This window comes from Benincasa hispida, chromosome 10 (genome assembly GCF_027475165.1).
Source record: "Benincasa hispida cultivar pf3 chromosome 10, pf3_genome.v1.1, whole genome shotgun sequence".
NCBI lineage: Eukaryota > Viridiplantae > Streptophyta > Magnoliopsida > Cucurbitales > Cucurbitaceae > Benincasa > Benincasa hispida.
This window is the reverse complement of record NC_143487.1, coordinates 47,537,364-47,556,107: the sequence shown is the minus strand read 5'-3', so window position 1 is coordinate 47,556,107 and position 18,744 is coordinate 47,537,364. Positions and strand designations below refer to the sequence as shown.

General features: G+C 34.0%; 1 protein-coding gene across 1 annotated transcript; it reads right to left on the bottom strand.

The window, feature by feature from the left end:
- Positions 1–555: 555 nt before the first annotated feature.
- On the bottom strand, positions 556–4,097 carry LOC120089115 (uncharacterized). Its single transcript, XM_090306401.1, has 7 exons — positions 3,523–4,097; positions 3,137–3,402; positions 2,418–2,595; positions 2,147–2,298; positions 1,759–1,952; positions 1,567–1,618; positions 556–1,334 (listed from the first exon to the last, which is right to left on the bottom strand). Exons 1-7 carry the CDS (start codon positions 4,095–4,097, stop codon positions 556–558), a joined length of 2,196 nt encoding a protein of 731 aa, XP_090162527.1.
- Positions 4,098–18,744: the final 14,647 nt, after the last annotated feature.

Here is an 18,744-nt window from a genome sequence, read left to right as displayed (position 1 = left end):
AATCTAGAAGATAAATTGTGGAGATTCATTACTGTTTCTCAACCTGAAACCTAAATACAAGGTCACATGGGCCTAATGAACTTTTATATAGAATAAAGATGAATTGGATATATATAGCAAGTTTCTAGGTTTTGTTTGGATGTTGATCCCTCCTTATGGAGTGTTGTTTTAATATGAGAAAAATAAAGGATTCTCTTATTGCAAAGTTGAAGCAAATTATTTAGTAAAGCTTGTTGAGTCAAAGATAATAGAAATCTACATTACAAAGAGGCAATATTTAAAACTTAACGTAACAACCCTCTAACAAAAAGTCCTATACTTGCTCCACAATTATAGAACATGAATAACAAAGTAACTAATCCCTAAAAATAGGAATAACCTTTGACACAATCAACTTAAAGACTTGTTTCAGTCCTAAATCATTTTCTTAACACTCCTTCTTGCTTTGAGAGCTACAAACACCAAGTCTTTACCTTAGAAACTCAAACTTGCAAGCAGACAATGGTTTTGTTAAAATATCTGCAAATTGATTTTCTGTTTTGCAGTAGACAAGAGTTACATCTCCTTGATGTTAAAATGTTTAGTCTTCCCATGAAACACAGGATTATGAGAGATAGCAATAGTAGCTTGGTTGTCAACAAGAATCTTTGTGCTTTCTTTCTGCTCAAAATCAAGGTCAAATAAAATTTTTCTTAACCATAAAGCTTGATTAACAGTAGCTGTTGCAGCAATAAACTGTGCTTCGGCAGTGGATTGGGCTACAATTTCTTGCTTCTTTGAGCTCCATGAGAAAACACTAGAGCCAAGAGCACAACAATAGCCTGAAATGCTCCTCATATCATCAATGGAACCTCCCCAATCACTGTCAGAAAAACCAACAAGCTTGAACTCCTTGCTTCTTATGAACTTGATACCAAAATCAGTTGTGCCTTTTACATATCGTATCACTTTTTTAGCAGCCTTGAGATGTAATTCGCTTGCACAATGCATAAATCGAGACAAAATACTTACAACATTCAAAATGTCTGGCATTGTTGCTATGACATACATCAAGCAACCAATCAAACTTCTAAAATATCCTTCATCAACTTTGACAACACCATCTTCTTTGCATAGCTTCTCCTTTTGATTCATTGGAGTTCTAGCAGCCTTGCATTCATCCATTTGAAACTTCTTCAGTATTTCCTTTACATATTTTTTCTGGCATATGAAAACTTCATCTTGCCCTTGCTTAATCTCCATGCCAAGGAAGTATAACATGAACCCCAGATCTGTCATTTCAAACGTCTTCATCATCTCTTGTTTGAAATTCTGAATATGATCTGTGTTGTTTTCTGTAACCAGTAAGTCATCAACATACAATGAAACCATAAGAATGTCAGTACCATTGCGCTTAACATTGTTGTACCAAGCTCTTGGAGCTTGTTTTAGTCCCTAGAGAGCCTTCTTGAGAAGATAAACCTTATATTCTTCATCTTCCTTCACAAACCCTTGGGGTTGTTCAACATAAATTTCTTCCTGTAGGACACCATTTAAAAAAGCTGTTTTGACATCCAACTGGAAAACTTTTCAGGCCTTTTGTGCATCTATTCCAAGCAGTAACCTGATTGTGTCTAATCTAGCAATAAGCGCAAAAGTGTCAGAGTAATCAACACCAAAGATTTGAGCATACCCTTTAACCACAAGTCTGGCTTTATGTTTGTTGATCGAGCCATCGACATTAAGCTTGGTTCTAAACACCTACTTCACCCCAATTACCTTCCTGCCTTGAGGTCTATTTACAAGGACCCAAGTCTTGTTCTTTTCTATCATTAACATCTCCTTCTTCATTGAAACCATCCACATTTGATCCTTTTTTACTTCTGCATAGACAGCAAGTTCACACACAGCAACATTGCATCTTTCATAAACATCTGAGAGTAACCTTGTTCCTCTCACAGGCACATCATCCACTGTTTCATTTTTCCAATCATCTTCTTCTTCAACTTGAGTTGCTCTGTTATGGTCTGATCCTTCTTCTTTACTTCATCCCAACTCCACTCTTCATCCTCTAGGAAGTGGACGTCCCTGCTAACAACAATATTTCCAGTTTGTGACTGAAAAATTTTATAGGCCTTGCTGACAGTACTATAGCCTATAAAAATACCTGATGAAGCTCTCCTATCAAGCTTGTCACGCTTGTTCTGTGGAACATGAGTAAAACACAAGCAACCAAATAATCTAAGAAATTTCAACGAGGGTTTGTAACCATACCAAGCCTCAAAAGGTGTTTGTTCCTTCATTGCCTTTGTCGGAAGCCTGTTTTGAAGAAACACAGTCGTATTTGCTGCCTCTGCCTAAAATTTCTTTGGCAGATTTTTCTCATGCAACATGCATCTTGACATCTCCATGATGTATCTGTTTCTTCTCTCACTAACTTCATTTTGTTGGATGTGTAAGGGGCTGTATGTTGATGCTCTATGCTTGAAGTTTCACAAAACTTGTCAAATTCTACCGAAGTGTACTCCTTCCCATTTTCAGATCTTACAATTGGAATTTCACAACCACTTTCATTCTCCACACTTGCGTTAAACTTCCAAAAAACTTGAGCTACTTCTGATTTAAAACTTCAAGAAAAAAATCCAACACATCCGGGTGAAGTCATCAATAAAGGCAATATAATAGAGACTACCTTTTAAAGAATGTGTTCTTTGTGGTCCTATAACATCTGCATGGATGAGTTGCAACTTGCAAGTGACTCTCCAGGTCGACTTCGGGAATGGCTTCCTGTTTAGTTTTCCAAACCGACATGCTTTGCAGCTTGAGATTGCATCACCAAGCTTGGGAAGATCAAGTGCTAGCTTCTTTTCTTTTAGTTGTAGCAAACCTTGATAATGATAGTGTCCAACTCTCTTGTGTCAAATCTGTGTGTCATCTTTCTTGAGAAGGAAAACAGATTATTCCTTCTCTAAATGATTGAGTGAGAAACTTTTTCCTTTCATTTTAACTTTGAAAATTTCCTGATTAGCTGCATTCTTAATCAAATAATATTTATCTTCAAAAGTAACTTTAAAGCCTTTTTCAATAAATTGATCCACACTCAACAAATTATGGTTAATGTCGAGAACAAAGAGAACATCTTGTATATACTTTGTACCTGTATAGCTTGTAATCGCAACAGTGCCTTTTCCTTTGACAGAGATGTAATCCCCATTGCCGATTCTTACTTTGGTGATGTTAGTTGGCTTCAAATCTCTAAACAATTCCTTGTCATAAGTCATATGATTGGTGTAGCCACTGTCAATTAGCCAGCTTTTGTTTGATTCACTACCCACGAAACATGTAGCCACAAACAATTGATCCTCCTCCTCCTCCTCTTGATCAACAATCTTAGCCTCTTCACCTCGCTGTTGATTCTTGCTCCTGCAAATTATAGCTTCATGCCCCATTTGGTTACATTTAGTGTACTTGGCGTCTGGTCTTCTCCATCATTTGAAAGAAGGATGACATTTTCTATTGCAATGTTGACATGGAGGATAGGACCCCATTTTAACTCCTACTTTGTTGTTGGCTGAGGATTCTCCATTAAGATTTTGATTCTTCTTGTTGTTCCTTGCATTTTCATGTTTGGTTTGCAAGGTTCCTACAACAACACCTTCTAGCCTCATGGCTCTTCTTTGCTCTTGTGCTTGTAAAGCATTGAGAATTTCTGCAAGAGTAATTTGAGTTAGATCCTTGGTATTCTCCAAGGTTGAAATAGATGCCTCAAAATTTTCAGGCACTGTTACAAGAATCTTTTCAACAATTCTTGAGTCCTTAAATGTAGAACCAAGTAATTTGATTCGGTTTGCTATGCCCAATAACCTATCAGAATACTCTTTAATTGATTTTGTTTCCGTCATCCTCTCCAACTCGAATTCTCTAATCAAATTTAGCACACACATTCCTTTGATTCTTGCATCTCCCTCATACTCTGACTTGAGATAATTCCATATCTCATATGCATATTTTAGAGTCATAATCGGAGTGAATATAGTAGATGAGACTACAGCAAACAAACAAGCTTTTTCCTTAGATTTCCTTGTCTTTTTCTCCTTCTGCAATTTAATCTGTGCCATAGTAGAATTCTGTTATTACAAAGTTGAAGCAATGAATTATTTAGTAAAGCTTGTTAAGCCGAAGACAATAGAAATCTGTATTACAAAGAGGAACATAACAATATTTAAATCTTAAACATAACAACCCTCTAACAAAAGGTCCTATACTTGCTCCACAATTATAGAGCATGAATAACAAAGTAACTAATCCCTAAAAATAGGAACAACCTTTGATACAATCAACTTAAACAGAGTGTACTTGTTTCAGTCCTAAAGCATTTTTTTAACATGGAGCACTAATCGACAGTGTAGTACAAGATTGGTAGTGGATTGTTTAAGGAAATATTGTAGATTTCCAAAGAACATCGGATCTTAAGATTTATACATGTTTCTTACCTGTAGGGTGCATCTTCATCATCTCCATCCAGAGATTCCTGAGAGTTAAAGTTGCTACTAAAGAATATGTTTTAAAGGTATGCACTGAGGTAAGCCATTATCATTTATTTTCTGATTTTGAGTTGAGTTAATGCCATATGAAGTTACTTAGCTGAGAATAAGATGGTAGTTTTTCCGAAGCTAAGTAAGTATCGTTAGTTCTACCTAACCCGAAACAAACAATATTTATAAAGTTCGAACAAAAACCTAACTAACTCGTAGTTAAAGTGGAAGTAAGAGGTTGATCCACAGGGAAATGTTATTTAATCCTTTTATTAAAAAAGCTTAACTATGAAAACTATAAAACAGGGTTTTTTATTAAGACAAGAAACATGCAAAAAATCAAAAGATAAAGGATAATTGTAATCAAGTTTAGAACAACCTTGCTTCTAATCTAAGTTAGATGTTCATTGCAATACTTATCATTGAATTCTACAAATTTAATTCACAATCAGATTAAACATGCAACTACTTACTTCATCTAGATTAAACTAATCTGTACAAAGGCGGACAACTAGCATAACCTAGTCAAGAAGGCGTTCTAATCAATGATTAAGGTAGGATGGCCCTAACCCTAATCTATCTACATGTTTCTACCTCTATTGGGTTCCTTAACGGTCATATAGAAGAGAAAACATGAGCATTAAGCTCTAGGATTCAATTGTATCGATTAATTGTTAAGATAGCTTACTCAATTAACTGAATTTTCTCCAAATCTAGTAATTAGTGCATCCTAGAATAGTCAGCCATTCAACATACAATTACTATTGCCTCTTAGAGATCTTGGCTAGACATTCTATCAAACACATTAAGCAACGTATTCAATCATGAGTGAATGTGTTACAAAACCAAGCATTTAGGCTAAACATACTCAAGATATAGATCATTCAACATGTTTCAAGAATTAAAATCAGATTCAATAATGCTCAAATTCATATTGCTAATAATAAAGAAAAGTAGAAAACTCAAAAAGAATTTACAATAACTCTTGAAATAGAAACAAGATTGAATTACTTCACAAATCCATAGACAAATCCATGAAGAATTACAAGTTATTGATTACAAATAAAAAAGAAATCAAAATCTAACCAAGGTAGGAAACAAAATTACCATAAAGACTAATTGATACATAGAGAAATTCCAGCCTCCATCGAAATCGTGCCTCCTTCCTCACCAAAAATGAAAGAAAACTATTTATAGTTGCAGGGACAGCGTCGCGACGCCAAGGCCAGCATTGCAATGCTAAATTGTAGAAAAGCCAAGAAGCTTTGAGCTAACATTGCAACGCTGCGCCGATGCTTGGTTGTGCAAGGCACACAGGATGTATCGCATCAAAATCCGTAACGTTGCAACACATTGAATTTTTGCAACAAAAAGCAAGCGTTCTATCTTTAACTCGATACTTGATGCATGATGATCCTTTACTCGATACTCGATGCTCGTTTACTCTATAGCGTTTACTCAATGGCTTTTTTGGTAATTACTCGATGGTCGATGACCCTTACTCGATTATACTCGATGACAATTTACTTGATTACTCGATACTTGATTACTGGATAACATTCACTGGCATTTACTCGAAGCATTGCTCGATGGCCTTTTACTCAATGATACTCGATGATACTTGATGGCATTTTGGTAATTACTCGATTCTCTTTACTTTGTTGATTTTCTTGGTCACTTTTTATCCTTTTGGTACAATTATCTCTTAATGACTCCCAAACACCTCGGGGACCGTTTTACCTACAAAATTAGCAATTAAAGCAAATAATCAACACTATTTTGGGGAAATGAACATAAAAAAAATATACATCCTTTAAAAACTTAACATAGTTTCATACCATTAGAGAATTCTAGAAAAATCTTGTTGTCCTATAACTTTTCATTAATCAATTATAATGTATTTATCTTTTATTCTTATGATAGCATTCTTCTGTTTATGAAGGTTGAGTTGAGATGAAACTGTATTTTAAATTGAGATGAAGCCATGGTCAAGGTCGAGATGAATGTGCATATTGGTTTTAAAGATTCTTTGAATAAAAAGCACATGATGAGTTCAAATCGTTAGCACAAATTTTCAATCTACAATTTGGAACTTCAGTCCATAATTGAAGCTTATTTTCGTTGATTATTGGATTTTCTATTTTTATGTTTGGATGGACTTCATCCATTTCCTTGATAGTTACGAATATCTTCAGAAATTGATGATGGGAGTTTGAAGCCTTCAATTTAGTCTGATATTTGTATAGGCTTTTCTTTTTTCCTTGGAGATTGAAATATTTTTTTAAGTATAGTGTATTTCCTTTATAGTGATTGGAAGATTACGGGAAAAGTAAATCAAATTTTTTTAATACTTAACTAAACTTGTACATATTTCGGTGTATTTTTGTGTAACTGTATTTGATTTAGTAGATTGTCGAATAAGGTAACTAAATTTTTACATGTTTCTTTAGTTACAGTGTACTTTTGTGTAGCTGTAGTTGATTTGGTAGATAAATTTGTATATATTTGTTTAGTTGTAGTGTATTTTTTCGAATTTATATTTGATTTAATAAATTGGTAAAGAAGATAACTAAATTAGGAAAGAATGCATCATCTCATTAAATTAAATTTATAACGGTAGATTTTTTTTCAACGAAAAGATAATCTCAAAGAAAAATCTAAGGGACTAATTGTTTCGCGAGCATCTTAGATTCTAATAGAGTAGACATCTAGATTATCGTGTTTTTTTTTTCAGTATTATAAGATATCCTAGCATTTAAAGATTCCCAGGTATCCTACGATACCCTTAGGAAGGGCATCTCGAGAGCTTTGGATGCTCATCTAAAACATTGGTTTTCCAAATTCTTGAGTTGAGGGCATCCTTATTTTATATTTGTGTCCTATATATATATATTAATCTTTATTTTTATTATATAATTAAAATAAATATATTTAACAATATTGTTGTGAGTCTTATTTTTTAGTATGTTTACGTTTTGTAGGCTAGAATATGTGGGTTGTTAATGTTTTCTTGTATATTTTTTGGGTATTCTTGTGTATATAAATACCCTTGTATTTACCTATCACTTACACTAAAACATAGAAATATGGTGATAATTTCACATGGTATCAAAGCCCAAAATTAGGGTTAGAATATCATATCATTGCTAGCGCCACCGATAGCCTCTGCCATTGTCTCCGCCTGTGTGCTTCCATTTTATCCGAGTGTTGGTCTACTCCCTCCGTCTATTCGTGCACCAGATCGTGTGTCCCTCTATTAGATAGTGGGTTCCCTCCGGCCATTGTGCGCCATCTTCCCTCCGTCTGTCTCCGTCCATGCCAGATTCGTCCGTTCGTCTGTGGCTGTTTCGCCTCTTAGATCCGTATCTGATCGTGGACTATTCCATTTTCAATCGTGGCTTCCCAGAACGTGGGTTTGATCTGTCCGTCTCCATTCTTCTTCAGCCTCCCAGATCCATCTCCGTCCGTGGTTTTCGGTCATGCTCGACCTCCGTCCGTGGCTATTTGATCTGGTTTATTTTAGTTTACTAGTTTGGTTCTCATTCTTGACGGCATTGGTTTACCCATTATGGTTGCTCGAACTATTTTTTTTCATAATAACGAGATCTTATGTGTTGCTCGCAAAAATTTTGCACTACATGGTCACAACATTATTAATTGTCCTACAATCACAAAAGTGATCACATTTTGGTAAATTGTCCTACTCGACCACCTCGACACCCGGATAGATCCATCAAACCAAGGAATTTGTCTCAAGTTAGTTTTTCATCTGTTGCTACAGCTGCCTCCTCATCTAGTGACCCTTCTTCTTGTAGGTTTCCAATCCAAACCATTCTAGACTTCTTAAACCAAGTAATTTTCTCGAACTCTTCTGCCTTTGCGGTCATATTAGGTAATTCTTGGCATCTTTATTCTACTTGTTGTAATCATATGACCTTTGATATTTCACTGATGTCTTCGCCCACCCCTACCCCATCATTGCCCTCTATTTATGTTGCTAATGGAAATTGCATGTCCATTTCTCATATCGGTACTGTTGTTAGTCCAGCCTTAAATCTTCCAAATACCTAAATACTTATCATGTCCCCAATCTGAATTTTAATCTTACCTTTGTTGGTCAACTATGTGATCTTGATTTTACTGGTTGTCAGGTTCAATATCTCAGGTTCAATATCTGCAAACGAAACAAATAGTAGGTACGGGGCACAAGGTAGGATGGTTGTTTGAGCTCACCTCTCTTCAGCTTCCTCTTCAACTTCCTGTTTATCAATCTATCTCTATGCCTGTCATTGACTCTATCATAAATCAATGGTACCTCTGTCTTTGTCATGTTTTCTTTGAAAAACTTCGTAAGTTAGTTTCTATTGGCAATTTGGATAATGTTTCAAAATTTTCTCACTTTGACTATGTAAATTGTAAACTTGCGAAACAACCTGCTTTATCTTTTCCCCGTTCCTCGTCATCTTGTGATACACATTTTGGCTTAATTCATTATGATATTTCAAGTTTTGCTCCCACTCCCACTGTCAATGGCTATCAATACTTCATATTATTCATTGATGATTTTTCTCGTTTTACTTGGGTATATTTTCTAAAAAATCATTATGCTTTATCTCAAATCTACGTTGATTTTGCCACGACGGTTCACACACAATTCTCATGGACCTTCAAAATCCTTCATACAGATAATGTCATGGAGTACAAGGACTTAGTTCTCCTCTTTTTCCTCAGCCAACAAGGCACTCTTGTTCAATGCTCCTACCCCCAAACCTCTCAATAAAAATGGTCGAGCAGAGCATAAACATCGTCATATTTTGGATTTTTTCCGTGCTCAGCTTCTCTCTACTTCTTGTCCTGAGATGTTTTGGGATGAAGTTGCTCTCACTTCTGTTTCTTGTCCTGAGAAGTTTTGGGATGAAGTTTTGGGAACATCTCCCTTTTTGGACGTCTCTACGATACTTCTTCTTCTAACTCTCATCTTAAAGTTTTTGGTTGCGCTTGTTTTGTTCTTCTACACCCTCATGAGCATACCAAACTTGAACCCTGTGCCCATTTATGTTTTTTCCTTGGCTATGAGTCTAAGCATAAAGGCTTTCATTGTTGGGACCCTATCTCTAAACAGTTATGTATTTCTCGTCATGTTACTTTTTGGGAGCATCATATGTTTTCCAGTCTCTCCTCCTTCCATACCCTCTATCTACTTAACCACTTTTCTTTACCGATCCCTCTCGTGCCATTTTTCCTAAACTTGATCCACCCACCCCCATTTCTCCTCTCCTAGATCAAACATTGGATTTCACCATTATCTCTCTTCTCCCTGACCTAACATTGGATTCCCATGATACTTCCCCATCTAACACAACCTCTCAGACTTCTTCAACTGCTCATTTTCTTACTCGCTCGACATCAACGTCTATCTCTGCTACTGATTATAAACCTATACTAGTCCTTTCTATCCGTCGCTCCACTCGGTAAATAAACCACACCCCCATCTTCAGGACTTCCTTTGTTTCTCCACTATTCAGTCTTTAGTCGGACTGTCATCTTATCATGAGGCTAGCACTAACTCTCTCTGGCAATGAGCAATAGATGGGGAACACTAGGCATTAGAAAAGACTCATACTTGGGATTACGTTGTTCTTCCCCCGGGTAAGAAACCTTTTAGTTGTTGTCACTGCCAAACAGTGAACTTTTCTACAGATGGATGTAAAAAATGCGTGTTAGGCGGGATTTATGTCATTAATAAACCTGTGACCTAACCAAATAATACTTGTAATTCATCGAACTTGCTTTTTATTGTGATCGAACCTCAAGGAAACTATTGATCAATTAAATAAAACAACGAATTCCTTAGGGGGGGGGGGGGTTGATTTTGCAAAAAGAAATTAAAAGAAAGTAAATAGATTTTTATTATTTTGAGACACATAAAATTTAAGCACGAAATAAACTTGTAAATTCTCTATGAAAAGATTCTTGGGAAATATAGTCACTAGGTGTAGTTATATCATCAAATTAAAAAAATTTATGAAATTTACACAATTCCAAAACCTATTAAGCAATGCCTAATAGCCCAATTAGTCAATCAAGAATTATATTCCAATTAACCCTAAATTAGGCAAAAATACTTCCTTGACAACAATTATCATGTTTAATCCTAATTTGCATTAAGAATGAGGTTTGTTTATTGTGACGCTCTTTAAGTTGGAAAGCCTAGACTTAAAGATCGATTTATCGGAAGATTCTAAATTAGATTATTCATGCAAGAATTCAGAAAAAGTCTTCATTCATTAAAGAAAAATCTAATTTTTGCAACTTAATCTACTATCATGTAAAGTAGCCAAGTAGAATTTGCAAGTAAGAAATTAAAAGATCCAAGTCGTCAATTCATCTCAATCAATTTATGTTTAAAATTCATATAATAATCAACCAAGAATTATGAAATTCATAAGAAAGATTACAAAATTCTTAAGAACTAAACCTAATTGACTATTTCCCAAGAGTTAAGGCTTACCTAGCCTTCCATTGTGTTGATTTCTTCAATCAATCTAAGGAAATTACAAGAATTGAATGAAAGAATACAAAAATAGCTTAAAGAATGGTGAAAATTTTCTAGAATTTCTTCAAGGTGCTATGAAATTCTCTTAAAAAATGGTCTCTCCTTCGTGTTAAAACTGAATTTTTCTTTTTATACCTAGGTCGCAACATTGCGACTCTTCAATGAGTGTTGCAACGCTCTTATCGATTCAGACCTCGAGTGTTGGAGCAGAGCTACGACGATGCTGTGATGTTGGTTTGTAATGAGGCGCATACACGCGAAAGCTGAAATTTTCGTTAATCTAGTAACATTGCCACACCGAGGGTAGTGTCGCAATGCTGCCCTGTATCTGATGCTACTGCCTTCAAGTGCTGCATTGTAACATCGAGCTAGGGTCGTGACGCTGATGCGTTGCCAAATGCTCTCTATTGAGTGCCATTTTGTCAGATGCTCTCTATGCTCCATTTTGACACCAATGTTGCTTATTTTTCACTTAAGTGACTCCTTTGATCCGCGAGATGAATTTACCTATAAAATGAACATCTTATGCATAAGAATCATATAAATATGGTAGAGTTAAGGATATAGATGCTGGGGTTAATGCCCTAAATCTCGTTGGGTCCTATAGTTTGTAAACTTTGTATGAAAAACTCTTATGTAATTAATAATATATGATATTTTATTCACTTTGTCTATAAAATATGTGATATTTTAGTTGCATTAACCACAAACCAATAAACTTGAAAGAACTCTTATTCAAGAGAACCAGTGAGCAGAAGTAAGATCTTTCCAAGCCCATTGTGAATGAATTAAAGGCATTCACAAACATACAGAACAGTTATGCATCTAAGAACAAATTACAACATGCTTTCTTAATTAATAACAAAACGAACAAGAGACATACCTTTGAAGAACTCTTCTTCTGTAACCTTTGAAGAACTCTTCTTCTGTAAATCTCTCGCTCTCGTCAACAAGTGGAAGCAACCGCTTGCTCTCGTTCCGATCGCCTACCCAATCGTCTAGAGATCACGAACAGTCTTCTCCTCGAACAAGCACCCTTCGACACCACCACTCAAACCTTAGTCTTCTCGGAGTGAGAATCCAAGAGGTGTGGGCTCTGTTGTGAATTTGGTAGAGGGATGAAGGAAGGCAATGATCGAACTACACGATCAAGCAAGTGGGAGAAGGTATTGTCTATCGCATAGACTGTGAATGATTGATCGTTTAATATATCTCGAAGGTACACAATCGTTTAGTAAAACACTCTAGATAGTTTACACAATCGTTTAGTAAATCTCTCTTAATACGCGATCGTTTAGTAAATCACTTTACACAATCGTTTAGTAAATCGCTTTACACGATCGTTTAGGCTCTCGTTTAAAGGCTATCGCATAGTCTCTCGTGAGCTAAACGATTAGTTATGCAACAAATGAAATGATCTATTAGACCCAATGAAAACTCTTTTCATTTTATCCTTCAGTTATGAAAACTGAACATAACCTCCCATTTTCAAGGTTAATGGAGAAAAATAACCAATCACAATTATCTCATAATTGTTTGATTATAAATAAATATAATAACTAACTTATCATATTATCTTTATAACCTTTAGTTTTAATATCACATCATATGTAATATTAAAACCATAGTTCCTTTCTTCTTTATTTAATATAAATCATATTTATATCAATTCCTCTAATTAATATATTTCATACATCATATCAATTATATCACATATAATTGAACCAGTTTAATTATATCATATATAATCAAACTCCCTCTTGTTAATTTGAACACTTCAAACTAACCCAAAAACTAATTCTCAACTTGAATCCGTTGAGCTACCATGGGGACCTTATGGACCTGTAGCTTAAAGCTTCAACGGTATGTGAATAGCTGACTAAACTCTTTAATCACGAAATCCACCATTCGTTAACTATCGGGCACTTCACTAAAGACCCATGGTTGCACTCTTTTCACCATAGGTATATTTCTGTGTCTATTAAATATAACCAATCAACAGTACGATAACCCTTCATAGAGCGCTTGTAAGTACAACTAGGCCAATTTACTGTTTGCCCCTGTAGTCATCTAACTCCATAAGTACCACTGGTTCCTTTAATGAACAATACATCATAGTTCTACTATGAGTGAACACCTCTAGAGCCATGAGAAAGTGTGTGGCGCCACATCGTTCAAGCCTCGAAATCAGCCCTTAAGGGAGCAATATATCTACTTACCTCTGCTCCGAGGAAGGAGTGAATTCTATCTTATGTAGTTAAGTTCCTAGCTCCCCAATCAGACGAATCCTTAAAGTGGTAGGTTTGAGTCGGCAATCTGGCCAATCGCACCCATACAAATCAAAAACCGCCTTCATAGGCAGGAGTTCCCAACTCACTCAAGATTAAGGTCATGTTAACTATGGTCATCCTAGTGAAATGAAAGTCTCTGTCATAAACGGTGTTATATAATGAGACTAAACATTTCGTGGTCCGATCTTATATAAACTCTTTTGTATATGACACTCTCGCTCGCATGTCTCCACATGAATGATCAAGATCAGAACATCTGTAGCACTTTACAACACTTATAACATCTACAAAGCGAGTCATATCTGTAGTGTCACAAGGATAAGATTTCCTTCCTATATTCATATACTACAGATCATTTAGGTTATCACTTAAGGCATGATCCTCTTGTATGTCTCCACATACATGCTTAAGTTACAAAGATAACTAGGGATCTTAGTTAATTAGTTTGTGATAAATGAAAATAAAATATCTCATATTTCATAGACAACAGTGAAGAAAATATCTCATATTATTTCATCACAAGCATTTGTTCATACAGATGTTTACAAACTACAGAACCCTACGAGATTTAGGACATCAACCGCAACAAAACTAGCATCCAAGGTTATCATTGTAACTTAAACATGTATGTGGAGACATACAGGTAGATCATGTTTAAATGGAACCTAAATGGACTGTAATAAATGGATAAGACTGGGTATCTTATCCTGGTGACACTACGAGTATGGCCCGCTTTATAGGTATTACACTTGTTGTAAAATGCTACAAATGATATGATCCTAATCATTCATGTATTAGACATGCGAGCAGAGATATTCTATACAAAAGAGTTTGTATAAGACCGGACCACGAAATGTTTAATCTTATTATATAACAACGTTTATAATAGAAACTTTCATTTCATCGGGATGACTATAGGTAACATGACCTAAATCTTGAGTGAGTTGTGAATTCTTGCCTATGAGGGCGGTCCTTTGATTTGTATGGGTGAGAGTGGCCAGATCGCCGAATCAACAAGCCTACCATTTTGGGGATTCGTCTGATTAGAGAGCTAGAAACATAACTACACAAAATGGAATTCACTCATTCTCCGAAGCAGAGGTAAGTAGATAAATTGCTCCTTTAAGGGATGATTCAAAGTCTTGAACAATGTGGCACCAAGCTCTCTCCTGGCTTGAGAGGAGTTTTAGTCATAGTAGGACTATGATTTATTGTTCATTAAAAGGATTAGTGGTACTTGAAGAATTAGATGTAACTATAGGGGCAAAACAGTAACTTGGCCTAGCTGTACTTCGAGCAATTTGTGAAGGGTCATCGTACTGTTGATTGGATATATCCAATGGACATAGAAATATATCTGTAGTGTGAAGAATGTAGCTGTCAGACTTTAGTAGAATGCTCAACAATTAACTGATGGTGGATAATGTAATTAAAGAGTTTAACTAATTATTCATGTATCATTGGAGCTTCAAACTACAAGTCCATAAGATCTCCTTGGTAGCTCAAAAGGATTTCGTTGAGAATCGTTTTTGGGTTAATTTGAATTGTTGAAATTAATTAGAGGTATTTAATTATATATAGTTTCAATTATATATGATATAATTATCATAATATATTTGATACATTATAGTTTAATGGGAAGAAATAAATATTTGAATGAGATTCAAATATTTTTTTTATGAATGTGATTCATAGTTGTTGAATTTAATATAAATATGATTTATATTAAATGCCATAAAATAGAGAAAAGAAACTATAGTTTATATTGTATGTGATACAATATTAAAACTATAGGTTATATGTTATATTTGATATAACATATAATTTAATATAAATACAATATGATAAGTTAGTTATCATATTTATTTTTATTATTTTATTATTATTTGAATAATAACTTCCCTATCTTTTCTCTCCAACCACCTTAGTGGGTGGTTATTAATTTTATGGCAAGAGAAATAAAAGAAAAGTGGTTTCTTCTTCTTCCTCAACGATTTAGCAATTTGTTGAACGATTGAGAAGTGTTTTATGTTCTTGTTTTTGTGAGAGAACTCTCAATCTTCTTCCTCCATACCCAAACTCTCCCTCTAACCAAAATAGTCAGAGCTCACCACTCTTGGGTTCTCATCCTGAGAATACCAAGGACTTTTTGTGATTGTGTTCAGATTACTATTTGAGAAAATCTTGAAGAAGGTCTTCAAGAAGTTGCTGAGTTTGTGATTGTTCGAGGGATACGTGAAGAAAAAGGTTCTTCAAAGGTAATGTATTTTGAACCCTTTTCTTGAAAAAGCATATTGTAGTTTAATGTAAATACATATCTATTTGTATGTTTGTTGTAAATTAAGTTTTCGATAATTAATGAAATTTGGATGATCCGCTTCCGTTCAAAGTTCTCCTCATACGAGTTCCTTCACTAAATTGTTCTCGAATGCACGTTGTTTATCCTTACATCCACTATAGAGCAAACAACAGATATCTTCAGCAAAGTTTTGTCGCCCAGTCGCTTTCTTCAGTTTCTGCACAAACTTAAGTTGATTACTACTCTACCACCTTAAGTTTGAGGGAGGGTGTTGTGAGTGTCTTGTTTGTTAGTATGGTCATGTTTTTGTAGGCTAGAATATGTGGGTTGTTGAGGTTTTCTTGTATCTATTTTTTAGTATTCTTGTGTATATAAATACCCTTATATTTACCTATCATTTACACTAAAATATAGAAATACAATAATAACTTCACACACATATTTCTTTCTTTCTTTTTTTTTTTTGTTTTTTGTTATATCGTAATTCTTATTATTTTTTAAGCTAGATATTCAAATTTAAATTTATTTTATAAAAAAATTTATTGTGATATATTATTTATTTATTTATTATTATTATTATTATTTGAAAAGAGAAATTTTATTTAAGCTTGCCCCAAGGGCTATAGTGTGAACAAGGCTCTTGAAATGCATGACGAGTAAAATGAGAGGGAAACCTGTTAAACCACACCTCTATACAAAGTTTATATCTAGCATTCTTAACAATTAAATCGGCTATTCTATTACAACTCTAATTGATATGAGAAAAGGAGATACTCTCAAAGGATTTAATTAGGGATTGAATTTTTTCAATCTAGCTTCCAATCTTATTCAGCGCATTAGTCTTCCCATTTATCTACGGGATGGATTGAAGGCAGTCTAATTGAACTTGAATATGAGGAATTTGTAGCATAATTGCGAACTTGATTCCTTCAAATATAGCAATTGTTTCAATAATAGGAGGTTTGAAATCAACATCAAGGTGGATTGCTAAAACCGTGACTAAGAACCATCAGAGTTCCTGATAACAGATGTCAAAGTAGTCGAAGGTGGAAGGGAAGTTCACACAGCATCAACGTTTAAAAGTAAAAACCCCTAAAAGAGGAGGAAGCCAGGTCTTTTTCTTTGAGGTATTTTGTAGAGTAGAAGGAGAGTGAGGCCACTTCTAATTGCCACGTTTATTCGTTTCTTTGTAATAATTAAGAATCCACATACTCTTCATTGTAACTGGGATAATATTCTTTCGATGGACTATACAATTTTGGTCGTTCTATAGAGACCAACAAGCTACAACTATAATTTCTAGCTTATCAAGAGAGCAATCCTCACTGCGTGAGCACCAACGATAAAAAAAAAACTTCCACTAAAATCATCTAAAACATGTGGGATGATTAAAAGGTGAGATCATATATCTTTTAACTCTAGAGCACGTAAATAAAATGTGGTTTGTATGCTCTATATATCTTGAACCCACAAGACAAATAGATGTCAAATTAATACCATTATTTAGCAGATTGGATCTTGTTGGAAGTATGTTTTTTATAGTTTTCCATATAAAGTGTTTAATTTTAGATTGAATCTTTAAATCCCAAACCTTTATCCAAACTTTTTCCATGTTATTTTCACTAGAGGAGCTTGAATAAAGATGCGAACGTTGAAACCATTTATATCCCGATTTCACAGAATAAAAGTTCAATTTGTCAAAGTGCCAGGTCAATCTATCATGCAAGCTCAAATTTATTGGGATTCTTCTAATTAGTTCGAAATCTTCAAGTGATGTAGCTTGTTTGAGTAAATCAAGCCTCCAAGATCTATCTTCTGTTATAAAATCAGCTATCAGACAGTTTAGGAAGCCATCATCTGTACATGATGGCTTGAAGGAGAGTTCCTTAGGAATCCATGGGTCCATGAACATTCTAGTTGTTTTTCCATCCGCAATTCTAAAACATGGGCCTTCTTTTAAAAAACTGCAACTCCACATCAGGCTCTTCCTCAAATAGGAGCTTTTCGTACCACCTTAGCTTCATCGTATACCGTTTTGTTGAGAAAAATAACTAATAAAAATAATATAAATTGTATTAATTTAAAAATAAATTCAAATTGATAAAAACAAATATGTTATATAAGTTCAAATTATATAAATTAATAAACAGTCGTAAAGGCATCCTTGAAACATTATATAAATTTAAAGCATTCCCATGTAGAAATCCTACAAAACAAACACAATTATCAAAATATTCTCAAATATTTGCAAAAAAAAAATACTTACAAAACAAACATGATAATCTAAAGAAATTGGACATCTATAATTTCGTATATCTATAACTTCAGATATCTAAGGTCTCGATTATCTACATTCCCTAAAACCAAATGGCCTCTAAGTGATGTTTTTTTTTCTTTTAAATTAGATGTATTTATACCAAAATTCAAATTTTAAATTTGAATTAGAGAAATGAAATTCAAAATAATTACTATTTCATTTTTTAAAATCCTACGTTTTATATTTAAATTTAGGTATTAAAACGTTTTCAAAGTATAGATTTGAAGAAGTAAAATAAATTAAAATCTCGATAAGTAAATAAATTTAGAAAGGATATTTTAATTCTGTTAGACATTCTTTTAAGTATTAAAATGTTTTACCATTATAAAAATTTGAATACGTAAAAATCAATTACAATCTGAATAAGTAAATAAAATTTAAATATGACATTTTAATTATTGTACCATATTCTTTAGTTAATTGATTATAAATATAAATTGATATTTTAACCGTCAGCTATTTTCATTTGAATTTCAAATGTAAGTAAACAAAGTCGAGTAAACAACATCAAAAGTAATGTCATTTTTTTTCATCCAAACTCCAAACCTATATATTCTCATTTTTAATTACCTCTTCCTTTAGTAAATATACCGTTATATTTCTTTGACTAAAAGCATATACCTTTTATAACTTTCATAATCTTCTAAAAATAATTAGGAAAATACCTTTTTAAAAAATGATAATTAAGGAAAAAATCATTCTTAGTCCTAAACTTGACAGATTGTATCGATTTAAACATAAACTATTAATTTCATCAATTTAAACCT

Excerpts from the sequence above, each read along its gene's own strand:
- LOC120089115 (XM_090306401.1), bottom strand. The coding sequence starts at position 4,097 with ATGGCACAGATTAAATTGCAGAAGGAGAAAAAGACAAGGAAATCTAAG. Across the intron at positions 1,953-2,146 it reads TGATAGGAGAGCTTCATCAG|TGGATGATGTGCCTGTGAGA; the intron begins GTATTTTTATAG and ends AAAATGAAACAG. Across the intron at positions 1,335-1,566 it reads ATGCACAAAAGGCCTGAAAA|AAAACAACACAGATCATATT; the intron begins GTTTTCCAGTTG and ends TACTGGTTACAG.